Raw genomic sequence first — 12,596 nt, forward strand, 5'->3', positions numbered from 1 at the left:
ACCCTTGCCACACAGATTTTAGCACTATGAGAGATGTGTGTCCCATTCCTAATACTTTTCCTTCCCGCATTTTCCTTCCCGCAGTTCAACAGTCTCCTCTCTTTCCCTCCCTCCTGCCCAGATGCAGGAGAGGATAGGAGGCAGGCAGCACAAGTTGTCACTTACCGCAAGTGCCCAAGAGACATAGCTTAATTGGGGACTCTTCATCTCTAGCCAACCTGGAAATGCTGCTAAAAACGAGCCAGATCAAAGAATGAAAAATAAAATTCATTCAAATGCCAGAAGCTGAGAACTGTCTAGCATGTTCCTTTAAGGCATATGCACAGGGGGAGTGTGGGGTTCAACCCTACCTGTTTGGGGCACACCAGCCACACCAGTGGGGACTGGCTGGTGCATCTGAACCAAGCAGGATTGAACTCTCTGTGCAACAGCCATGTCTTCACATGACATCATGTATGGTGTCACATAAGTCATAAGTTGTAGGGCAACTGGACATGGTTTGGGGGAAACTGCCTTGGCAGGCCAAGTTTGGTCCATGGGCTGAACGTTCCCCCCCACCACCTGCTTTAAGTATTGCCTGCGCCCAACCAGCCCCATGTTCTTTTATACCTTTAACTACTACTTTTTATATCTCGGAAGCATCTATTGGGCTTCAGTTTCCCCACTACAGGCTGCTGCAGTTACAGAGTGCTTTAACCCACTCCTTTTTGTCTAGTTTCAGAAACATCTAGGGAAGGAAGTTTGCATACAAACAGATCAGTGCTAATCTAAGTGTCGTCCGCTTTGCCTAACTGCAGCTCTCCAGAATCTCCCGAGAAATATTTTGTGGTCCTGTTACCTTGAAAGACCTTTGAACTGGAGATGCTGGGGATCTTACTTGGAGCGGCAGATAACATTACTTTATGGAATTGCCTTGCCACAGGATGTGGGGATGGCCACCATTTTTGATGGCTTTGGGAAGGGATTAAGAGGTGTTTAAAAGCGATTACTGTCTCTACCTCATGAATTACCTGGGGGTGGGCATTGCAAAAGGTGGGTGCTATAATAGAGTTTTTGATATTAGGTGGGGGTGGACACCCTGGTGCTTAATCCCAGCTATATTAAAGTATTGGGTTCCTCTGTTTATTTTTATGGGCAACTTTCACTTCCGCCCTGGTGCAAAATAGCTCTTCACTGTGAAACAGGAAACAATCTGTCTAGACAATGAGATAATTCTCTCTATACTTTTTATATCACTATATCTCTTTATCCACCCCCCTTTTCCATCGATTTGATTCAATTCCCCGTCCCACCTGTAATGGTTATATAACAATACCTAGTTGCTTAGATTTCTTTTTTAAGAATCATAAAAAAATGTGGTCTACTTCAAATTCAGCTCTTTTTTTAAAAAAGGGTTATCAGCACTTTACAAGCCTGATATTCAATTGGAATGATGGACTTTAAAAGTCAGCACTTAAAAAATCTGCAGCCCTATGTAATTTCCAGTACAAATGTTGCACTTGTAAATATAAAATGCAGGAGAAAGCCATGAGAAATCAACAAAATGGTTTTGCTGATGTCAGCTTGCAGCATTTGAAAAACAGAAAGTGTGGCAAATGACTTTTTAAAACCAATTTGTCTGAGTTAAGCATTTTCCCCAACACCCACAATTTGTGAGCTTTTAAGCTCCATCAATTATATTAATATCAGAGATTTGCAATATTTGGAGAAAAATGCAGCTGTTAGTCCTTCCTGTGTAGCTTTGTGGATCACTGAATAACTTAGTATTTGAGGATTTGACCTGGCGCCACAATTCTGAGTTTCAAAACATCTTACTACACACTCCCTAGTTCCCCACTCTGCCCTACAGCCACTATCTTGTCCTTCATTTTGAACTATGCAGTATCTACCTGACTCTTTTTCTTGACTTCCTTTTTGACCCCTCTCTATTGACTAGTTCCTTTGCTACTGCCTTTCTCCCTGGTAGGATCTCCACCTGTGCCTAGGTTACCTGTTTGGGCTAGTGAGCCAACCCTGAAAAGACTTGAGATTTCAGTGCTGGACCATTATAGATTGTGTATTTTATGTGGCTGTTTCCTTTAGTGGGTTTAGGCAGAAAAGAGGGAAGCAGCCTGGGAAGTATCTGTTGCTACTAACTGACCTCTATGGCCCCTGATAAATGAGTGTGAATCTGTTGCTTGGGTCATGCAGTGTCAGAGAGTTGGTTAGGGTGCCTCTGCTATTTTTTGTGTGTGGGGTGGTTCAGGCACAAAAGGCTGGAACAATTAAAGTGGATTAAAGTACTCTGTCACTCTAGCACCACAAATCCACTTAAAAAAGAATTTGACTTTTTGCAGTTAGGAAAGTGATGGAGAAATTTTGAACAATGTGGGATGAAGGGATGATGAAAGGGAAGACATATGAACACCCTGCAAGCAAATCAGGATGAGCGTTCATTGTTACATAATATCCCCACAAACAGATGCTCAGTAAAGATCAGATATAATCTAACGGGTCAGAATGAACACTCTTTCTTTAGTGTTTGTCAGAGAAAGGGAAATCTCTTAGCTCTGGACCAAGAAGTGACCATGCTGCTTTATAGTCCATTATAGTTCACCAATAAAATGCCATTAAGAGTATTCCCAGCTGATGGTAGGTGTCGTGACTGGGCTTTAGGAAAGGGGTGGTACCTGTGGATTGTAAAACGTGGCATTTAAGACTTCTTGGTCAAAGCAAGCCTTTTTTTGAAACATGCTTTTGAAACATACTTTCTTTAAGGAACCAGTGCAGATGCTGAGCTACAAGAACAATGTATTTCCTGTATCTCCTCTGCCTGGAATTTCTGCACCTGTTGTGGCATCCACACTGTGGAAGGAGGACTTTCCATAGGATGGAAGCCACCTTTGTCAATGTAGATAGCACACGTCTGTGACAATCAGTGATAGAACTCATCACAGTTCCACATCCATATTAAAGTTCCACTTATTATTGATTGCATTTCTGATTCTGAAAGCCAAAGATAAGAATGCCTCAGTATGTCCTATAGTGAAATGTAGTTTTTTGCGGCACAGTAGGCTCGCTTTCCCTCGCTATTTATTTGGATGCAGCAATTCAAATTGTGCTTCCTTTTTTTCAGTAATTGAATGAAAGGCAATTTAAAGGCAATCCTGAGGGTGTTTGCTTGCCTAAAGTCCTCTTCATGGTGGGGAATGAGGCAGATTAATATAAAATTCCTTTCCCAGTGTATTAGTTTCTTAAAATATTCCCCTTTTGGTAGATGTTTCAAAAAAGCTGGAGTTGGGTTTGTTTGTCCCAGATGTGCTATCCTTCTTTTTATTACAAATTTTGAAATTTCCTTCTCATATATCTTTTTGTCTGCTATATTTTACAGGAAGAAGAAATGTTTCGCCCAAATATGTTTTTCCTTCTTTTACTTCCACCAATTATATTTGAATCTGGGTATTCATTACACAAGGTGAGAAATCGTAGATCCTTTGTAGCTATGTTTGTGTCTTGGGCATTACTGTGATGACAGCTACATTGGAGTTGACAGGAGGCATTCACTAAAATTTCATCATTTTATGTCAAGTGTATCTCTTGGGAAAGGTAGAATGTTAATTTCTCATCATGGTACCTCAATGATGTGATGGGCCATTCATACAAGTTTGAACCAGCCCTTAAGAGAAGAACTTGGGTGATCCTAATATTGAGGCTTCTATCTTTCATTACTTATGCCTTGATCAAAAAAAGTCAAAACCAAAAAGCAAAAAAAGTCAAAACCAAAAAGCAATCTAGTTCAGTCCTTTGTTGCAAGGCCTGACTATCTCCTTGCCCAATACCAGCATTGAACTTGCCCAATACCAGCATCTACTAAAGAAAGATTCCAACAGGGCAGAATTCCAGAGTGCTTCGAAATGTGAATGATTTAGCTCAGGCATCCCCAAACTGCGGCCCTCCAGATGTTTTGGCCTACAACTCCCATGATCCCTAGCTAACAGGACCAGTGGTCGGGGAAGATGGGAATTGTTTGGGGATGCCTGATTTAGCTGCTTCTCTGCTTTAGGGTGAAACTGGAATAGCAACTCTGCTTCTAGAATTCTGGAACCCAAATAATATTCTGAAGCCATTTCCCCAGCCCCAAATGTTAAGGGAGGGGTGGTTTGTTCTGAGACCAGGGGTGCCCAAACTTTTTTCAAAGAGGACCAGATTTGATGAAGTGAACATGCGTGAGGGCCGACCAAAGTACTTGAGCTTTTTTAAAGGATTTAACCCTAAAGTTGTTGAGCTTCAAAGTTGTTTTTTAAGGATTTTACCCCAGAACATATACTGCCACTGGGGCTGGATTAAATCGACCGGCGGGCCAGATTAGGCCCCTGACACAGACTTTGGACATGCCTGACTCAGAGCATAGTAAGAAGGGACTATTGGGAATGCTATTAGGATCAAGTACTCCACTCCACTCCTGATCATGATTGCCCCCCTGTTGTGATTTAGGGTGGGAAGGAAAGACATACGAAGGCAATGGTGCTTGGGAAGGGAAGGGTTAAAGTGATAGGAGTTGATTCCTATGAAGGAGAGATGGACCACTTGGAAGAAAAAGGCTAGATCAGTCTTCTCAAGCCTTGTGCCCTCCAGATCTGGGTGGGGTTGACGGGAGTTGCAGTTCAAAGTTGCATTGATTAACTAATTAATTAAGTCACATTTCCTTCCACCAAGTGTAAAATCTAATAAACTATTGTATAAGAAAATTACTCAATGTCAGCGAGAGGTGGGGGGGAGTGAGATTGATTTTCTGGAGGAGACTTAGCAGGAATGATATGTGTGCACATACTTTTTGCTTAAATCCATGTGAACTTTTAATGCCATTATTAATGTTGCCCAGAGCTTGTAGTATCACTGTGTGGCAAATTGTTATAGTCATATGGATCTAAATGAGAACTAGATCCTTCAGAAGCACACCAGGAAATGGATTATAGAATCATAGAATCTTAGAGTTGGAAGGGACGCCAAGGGTCATCTAGTCCAACCCCCTACAATGCAGGAATCTCAGCTAAAGCATCCAAGATAGATGACCATCCAACTTCTGTTTGAAAACCTCCACGGAAGGAACGTCCCCCACCTCTCATGAGAATCTGTTCCACTGCTGAACAGCTCTTAACTGTCAGAAAGTTTTTTTTTCTTTTGACAGGGAGAAATAAAATTTCCTCATTTATCTTGCTTTGTTTGGTCCCTGCATCATTTCTTACCTTTTTGAAAATTGTTTTCCCGTTTGGTCAAAGGCTTGCTTCAAAATCACATGGGACATAGTAGTCCCCAGTACAGAGAACTGAACACCACAAAAGGGTGTCCTGCACCTGAGCTACAAAATGCTGTCCTGCATCTGAGCTACTCAAGATTTGTCACTGCTAGAGAGGAAGGGGTGGGAATAGGGCAAGGATGGGGAACCTCCATCCCTCTAGGTGTTGCTGAAGACTCCCAACTCCCATCAGCCCCAGCAAGCATGGCCGATCGCCAGGAATGATGGGAGTTGTAGTCCAGTAACACCTGGGGGGCTTCCTAACCCCTGAAGTAGGGGAAAGAGAGTACCTTAGTCTTGGTTCATCTGGCTCAAATGCATTTAATAATCATTTCAGTACTGATCTGAGGAAGGGAAGCACTGAGACTCCACTTCCTTGCATCAGCTACACAGGAAGTTTGTCGGGCAAGGTGGGTGGCAACAATCTGTTCCGCCAGCCAGTGATCTATTTCACCTTGGAGAAAGCCCTGTTTCTGCACACTGATTACTCTCATTGGGGTGGAGCATGTAAGTGCCCCAGCAGCTTTAAAACCAAACAGTTGTGAATGCACTTGGTTCTTTGTTTGCTCTAATAGAATGAAAAAAATGCCTGCACTTTCCAATTAGCTTCTAAGAACATGAGATGCTAGGCCTTCTTAAAAGTCAGCGCCCCTGGTTCTGAAAGCCCTGTCTGCTAATCCTAGCCATGCATGGCTGAGCTCTGTTTACTTACTCGTGGGCAAACACATTCTGTGCTTCTCCAATACATTATTCTTTATTATTACTTCATGCGTTCAGAGGCTGAGCTTCCAGGTTCCGGGTCTGAACCCAGATGATTCCTAACTCATATTTAAGTCCTCTCTAAACCCACTATTGTTTATTCCTCCCCTCCACCTGTTTTTAGGGCAACTTCTTTCAGAACATCGGCTCCATCACTCTGTTTTCTGTGATTGGGACAGCAATTTCGGCTTTCATTGTTGGTGGAGGAATTTACTTCTTGGGTCAGGTGAGGCCGCCTGAGTGCATGTGGTTTGTTGCGGTGTGAAATATTGGGCCGCTGCCAAGGACTGGGTCCTTTGACCCACACGCAGGATTGTTGGAAAGAAATGGCTGAAGACACGAGCCTTTGTGGTGATGGAAAGATTGGCAGACGTGCATCTCAGACGCACAACTAGCAGGCAGACTTGGGTCAACATAGTGTTGGGCTGTGATGACATTCTGGGGGGCTGTGCCCCTGGCTGATTTGTCAAGCAGATCAGTGTAATTTCAGACGCAACCTTCAGAAATCCACATTCCCTCTTGGACTGAAATGTTGCATCGTACCAGGATCAAAGTGTCTTTGGTGATGTTGATCTAGGAATAGGGCCAAGCTGAATGACATGAGGGATTCAGAAGCAAGAGAACTACCTTCCCACAGGGGTAAAAAGCAAGGGAGAAATATCCAGAAGTGCTGAGGAAATTCTTTTTTTAAAAAAAACCCAAAACATTTATTTTTAGATAAATTTCATAGGTGTGTGTATACAGAAATTTTAGAGTAACTTGACGGCCTATTAGAATATTTCCCTTCCTTTTCCTCCTGAACACCCCCCCCCAAAAAATCTGGGCATTCATAAAATTATAGGATTATAGAATTGGAAGGGACCATGAGGGTTATCTAGTCCAACCCCCTGTAATGCAGGAATATTTTGCCCAATGTGGAACTCGAACCCACAACCCTGAGATGAAGAGTTTCATGCTCTACTGACTGTTCAGAAGCACCTTCAACAAGTTATCATCTCCATCTTACACATTACAGATATTCAGCTTTTCATGCTGACCATGTTGGTATTTTACATGAGAAAAAAACAGCCGGTGATAACCGATGTTAGTTATACTCCGAGTAGGCCCACTGAAATCAATGGACCTAAGCCCATTGATTTCACTGAGTCTGAGTATGACTAATGTTGTATACCACCCCATAGTTGCTCCTCTGCCTTGTGCTACTTTAAGCAGCTACTGTATTCTGAACTACAGAGATTTTAATAAATCCCAGTGCAAGGGGAAAGAAAGCAAAATTTTCACACCGGGGAACTCCTGGTAATTAATTACACCTCAGCAGGGACTGAATCCTTGCCTAGTATCATGGTTAAGTCAACCCTGCCCTAGACTACGATATCCCAGAGGGCCATTGTACGCAGAGCAGAAAGAGAGAGACTTTACAATGTGTACAGCAGTCTTTGCAAGGAAGCCATTGTAAGTCAACTTTTCATATCACTTTCACATTGTGTTCTTTGACAGGCTTTTCATTTGTTTGCCAAAAAAATAATCATAATATCGTTTCTGCAATGTATAAAATACTGTTACAACTAGGAAGATAAAAATGTGGTATTTTACACCTTGGATAAAATCAACCATTGCTTTAAAATGTCTATAAATTTACAATTGTAAGCCAAAGCTAACAAAATAAATTTCAGTTGGGCCAATGCAAGGTTCTGCACTTAAGCAAGAAGAACCAACTGTACAGGATTCAGCACCCCCTGCCCCTCCGCTCATGCTCCAATCTAACTGATAGTTGCGGTGCCCCTGAGGCTCTGCATCAAGTGCAACTGAAGCAGTTTTGCACTCCCCTAAATCTGCCTCTGCATGGTCTGGCTTATTCTGTTTTCTGAACGCAGGATCATGGTTTGTTTCTTCCCAAACAGACCACAAGGGAAGCCTCTTAGTGCTCATAGTTTGAGTGAAACAAGGTTCGGGTAACACAAGCCAGACCACGGCTTCTTTCCCAGTAGGAGTGGAGAAGGAGCGTAGTGCTTGCGATTTCAGGGGCATAGCTTATTTTAACCACGATTTAATGTCACAAGAGAACCAGATCATTGTCTCGGCTTTTTTCAAGTGATCATACATCTTCCTTGCTTTTGCCCTTCAGATTTGTTTCTTGTACAAGAGCTTGCTTATATACTACGAACATTGCAAAGTATGAGCAAGTAATTTGCCTGTTCTGCTTACGACTCATGCTTCTGCAAGCAAATGTGCTCTTTACTATTGCCTTGTGGATATATTTTAATTAATTTGGATCTTCCCCCGTCCCTCATTAAAAGTGTTGCATAACCTAAGTGGTTAGCTTAGTCTCCTCATTTGAGTTCCTTCATCGATCACAGCATTGTCGCATTCATTGTCCCATACCACGTTTAAGTCTTGCATTTACCCAGACATGTTTCCCAATGAGGCAAATAGCAGTTTCAGGAGAGAGGATTTATTTTAGGAAAATTATGTAGACAAAAGGCTTAAACCCCTTCCCTCAGTGCTATTACCCTAATCTCCCTCTTGCCCTCAGTAGCTGCTTCTCCTCTCCCCTTTTAAGGAAATACCAGGATATCTATTTATAGATTTCTTACGTCTTGTCCAGTTTGATTCCAAATGTGCCAAGAAAACCACCACTGCCCATTTTCGCACCCTGTAATTTATCATTCGTTGTATGATAAGCAGGGGATCAGTCCTTCTGTGATATTCTGATTTATCTCAGTAAAGCATCTCTTGACCACCTCATTATCCATAGGCTTCTATGATCCATTTATTTCTGTTAGCACCCCACTCTCGGGCATTTTATGTTAGCTGTGATTCCTGCAATGCAGGGGGTTGGACTAGATGGCCCTTGGAGTCCCTTCCAACTCTACAGTTCTATGATTCTATGATTTTATGTTAAGCATGATGGCAATATATAGCCTTCTGTGGCCCTCTTATTTTGTGCAATGTGCTCTAGGGAAGGCATGGGAAACCTCAGGCTCAGGGGCCAAATGCATCCTTCCAGGCCTCTGTATTCAGCCCTTAGGACTCTACTCATGCTTGGCCCTGCTCTGTGTCCACCTCAATAATGTGTACTTGAATGGGGCATAATTCTCTGTTTGCCTAGATGGAGGGTTTGTCTGCCTGTCTGCTCCCCCCCCCGGCACTTTCATGGTTAACTTCTGTCACACCCTTTGCTCCACCCACTTCTTGCCTCTGGCTCCTCCCACCATAGGCATGCAGCCTTCAGAAGGTTAGACAAGAGGAAATATAGCTCTTGAGTTGGAAATGTTCCACCAACCCTTCTCTAGTTGTCAAAATAACACTTTGTCAGAAGTGAACCTGCTGATCGCACAGAGTAGGTGAAATTAATTCTTTATTAGAAAAACAGGATCTACACAGCAGTGCCAGGCCTATTGAGCACAGCAAGTCCCTTCGGTAGGCCTTGCTCCTATGAAGCAGTTGCAGAGACTAAAGGTCCCCGCCTTCCCACAGCTGCCTAAGTCTCCTCTCCAGGGTTTTCCCCAGGCAATCTGAGACTGTGCTGGCATGCCTATCTTTGCTCTTCTTGCTTCCTGCCTCTACTGGTACTGGGGGACCAATGGGGAGCAGAGCTGATCACAGCAAGAGGAAGAGACCCCCACGCTTCCTCACTAGCCTGACTCATCTTTACCTCTTGGCCTCCCCCCTCTCCTGCTTCAGCTTGCGATTCTGGACTTCTCTCTGCCACACACTCTTCCTGTTCACTAAGCCCTGTTACCTCTTCATCTTCTGACACCTCCTCCTCCCAGGCTTCTCCCTCTGACCACTCGTCTTCATCCCACCACCACTCCCCAGGCTCATGAGTCTTCTTCCCCTGGGGATTCCTAGCTGGTTCCCCCCACCTTTCCTCTGCATCCAACCAGCCCATGACACATTCATTAGCATTTAACTTGAATGCATTAGAAAAATTAAAAATTAAACAGAGGGCAGAAAGGGACTTTGTCAGTCCCACCTGCTATTGAACCCAATGTGTTTTGACGATTTTAGCTATAGGCACTTAAGTTGTGGGATTACTATTACTACTAATACTATACCTGATCCTGTTTTGGTTCATTTTTTAAACAAAATTGCTGTAGCAAGCTGTGCTGCTTCCTTATACAGTACTTCACTGAACAGTAAATTAAGATTCTGATAACCTGTAGTGCCCAAATAGTTATCTGGTCTTCAGTGTTCTCGGTCTTTTACAGAATCTACTTCTCACACATATTGGTGGCAGTATATAAATTAATTAGGATGTATGAGCTGCGACTGTAAGTGTTCTCGTTTGTCAGAATTTTCTAGGACGCATGCCTCTTTCATGGCACAAAAATACAGACTTTTAAAAAGCAAAAAAGTTAATTTTTTAAAAAGTCTTTTTTCTGTTTTCATTGCTTTCCCCCCCTCTAGGCTGACGTTATTTATAAACTCAACATGACTGACAGGTAAGCTTTTGGCAGAATCTGTGTCATTATCTATTATTTGTGTAAGAGATTCTCCAAAATGCTGCAGTGGTTGCACTTCTCCTTGATAGCTCTTGATGAAATTGGTACTTATTTGAAGGGTGGTTGGCAGATCCTCGAAAGGGGGGAACCCAACTACTTGCAACCACAGCTCATTCCATGCTGATTCAATTCTTAACTATGGCTATCGTGGAAATTTGTGCCAGGGAGGGCAGGGGATGCGGGACAAGGAGGACACATTTCTGTATCGAGCCCTTCCGTCTATTAATTGTGGATAAGAAGTCACCTTAGTTTCATCTGCACCACTTCGTTCGGTATTAATTATAACGTTTCAGTTGGCTTGTTATTAAGCATCACTTAATAGTGATGCTTTGTGTTTAAAGAGAAATCTCATGGGTAACCATTGCAAATGCTCCCTTAGGGAAAGTGGGGCATTTCCCCACCTATTTTCTAATCTACCCTCAACCAGCATGCCTTCATACCTACAACCAATCCAAGTCGCAGGACTGCCTATCGACTTCTTCCTTCTTAAACTCTGTGTTATGCTTGTAGATCTCAGCAAAGAGGAGGGTAGAGACAAAACTAGAATTAGTTGGCTATGCCTGCCATTGCCGCGGGCTGCACCTGCTGTTGGTCTCCTTGCCTTCTGCCCTACCCTCCAGGGGGTACAATCCACTCCTGCTGAATATGGGGGACGTTTGATCAAAAATATGTACTTGCAGAAGAGAAATGCAACTGCTGAGAAATCTGGAAACCAGCTGTAAATGATTCATCAGCTTATGATTATCACTGGCGAGATAATGTCTGCCGGTTTACACTCAGATTTGGCCAGTTAATGGGTAGCAGAACTTTCCCAGCTGCTGCTTCTTTCTTTGTTAACAGTGCCCTGTTCTTTAAAACTTAATTTTTTTTTATTTTATTATTATTTGTACCCCGTCCATCTGACTGGGTTGCTCGAGGGTGCTCACAACCTTCATTCTGAATTAGTAACACGGTGAGAATCAGTTCAAAGCGACACACAGACACACACATTTGATCTGGTAATAGTTTATTTCACTTAAGAGATTGATCAAAAGGATTTTGAAAAGGATATTGCGACTTTTTGGTAGCAGTTGTCTTCCAATGTGAAAAGTCACTCCTGTTAAAACTGTTGTTTTTTTAAAAATCCATTGATGCACCCCAGGACTGCTCAGCGATGCTTATTATTACATGCACAGTAGCATTAAATAGTTCGAAAAGAATGCTAACACTTTTGTTTATTCCTTTTTGTACAGCTTTGCTTTTGGCTCCCTGATCTCCGCTGTCGACCCAGTAGCTACTATTGCTATCTTTAATGCTCTCAATGTGGATCCTGTGCTTAACATGTTGGTCTTTGGGGAAAGTATTCTCAATGATGCTGTCTCAATTGTGTTAACAAAGTAAGTACATGCCATAATGTTCCTCTATGCTTGTCAGGGAGTTGTGATTTTTGGCTGCAGCATTTTGCTGTCAGACCCCCCTTTGACTCCAGATAACATGTGAAATAGCCCTATTCCCCAGGTGTACTTAGCTTTATGGCTTGATGCTTTGTTTATAATCCCAAGGGTCGCAGCCTTCCAGTTTTATTCACCCCCAATGTCCTGACCTGCCTTTTTCCTTTGACCCCTGCTTACACACAGAATGCTTCCCTTCCATATTCTCACCTGCCTTGTTGATCAAAGGAAAGAGCACCTTCTTTTTTCATAGATATTATTTTCCAAGGAGGCAGGATCTATCCAGCATTGTAACACACACACAGAGAGAGAGGGGTGGGGAGAGGGAGAGTCCGGGCCTTCTGCTGGTGGGTTTATTCTTAAAAAGTGCATCTCCTCTTTGCTTATACATATTCCCATCTATTCTGCTGCAGCAGGCATCTTCCTTGCTTATTTTGTACCATTGCTTAAGAGCATCACAAAAAGCGAACCTAGACTTCCAGATTATTGTTATTTTTTCAGTAGAGTTGCGTTTCCCCCTGGGGGGGATTGCATCAGCACTTGATTTAATGCCTCTTGACATTCTACTTGTTATATCACAGTAAAAGCATTTTAAGAGCAGTTTCAACAAAGAAATAGAGGTTGATG

General features: G+C 42.8%; 1 protein-coding gene across 5 annotated transcripts in view; it reads left to right on the forward strand.

Moving 5' to 3' along the window:
* The window catches only part of SLC9A8 (solute carrier family 9 member A8), a 61,426-nt gene that overhangs the window by 30,101 nt on the left and 18,729 nt on the right, over positions 1-12,596 (forward strand). For all 5 annotated transcript variants that reach the window (XM_035121465.3, XM_035121467.3, XM_088674620.1 and 2 more), the window contains exons 5-8: positions 3,371-3,454; positions 6,159-6,260; positions 10,445-10,479; positions 11,772-11,915. In XM_035121465.3, the coding sequence (XP_034977356.2) occupies positions 3,371-3,454; positions 6,159-6,260; positions 10,445-10,479; positions 11,772-11,915 (365 nt within the window). The remainder of the gene's footprint in view (positions 1-3,370; positions 3,455-6,158; positions 6,261-10,444; positions 10,480-11,771; positions 11,916-12,596) is intronic.

This window comes from Zootoca vivipara, chromosome 7 (genome assembly GCF_965207765.1).
Source record: "Zootoca vivipara chromosome 7, rZooViv2.hap1.1, whole genome shotgun sequence".
NCBI classification, from domain to species: domain Eukaryota; kingdom Metazoa; phylum Chordata; class Lepidosauria; order Squamata; family Lacertidae; genus Zootoca; species Zootoca vivipara.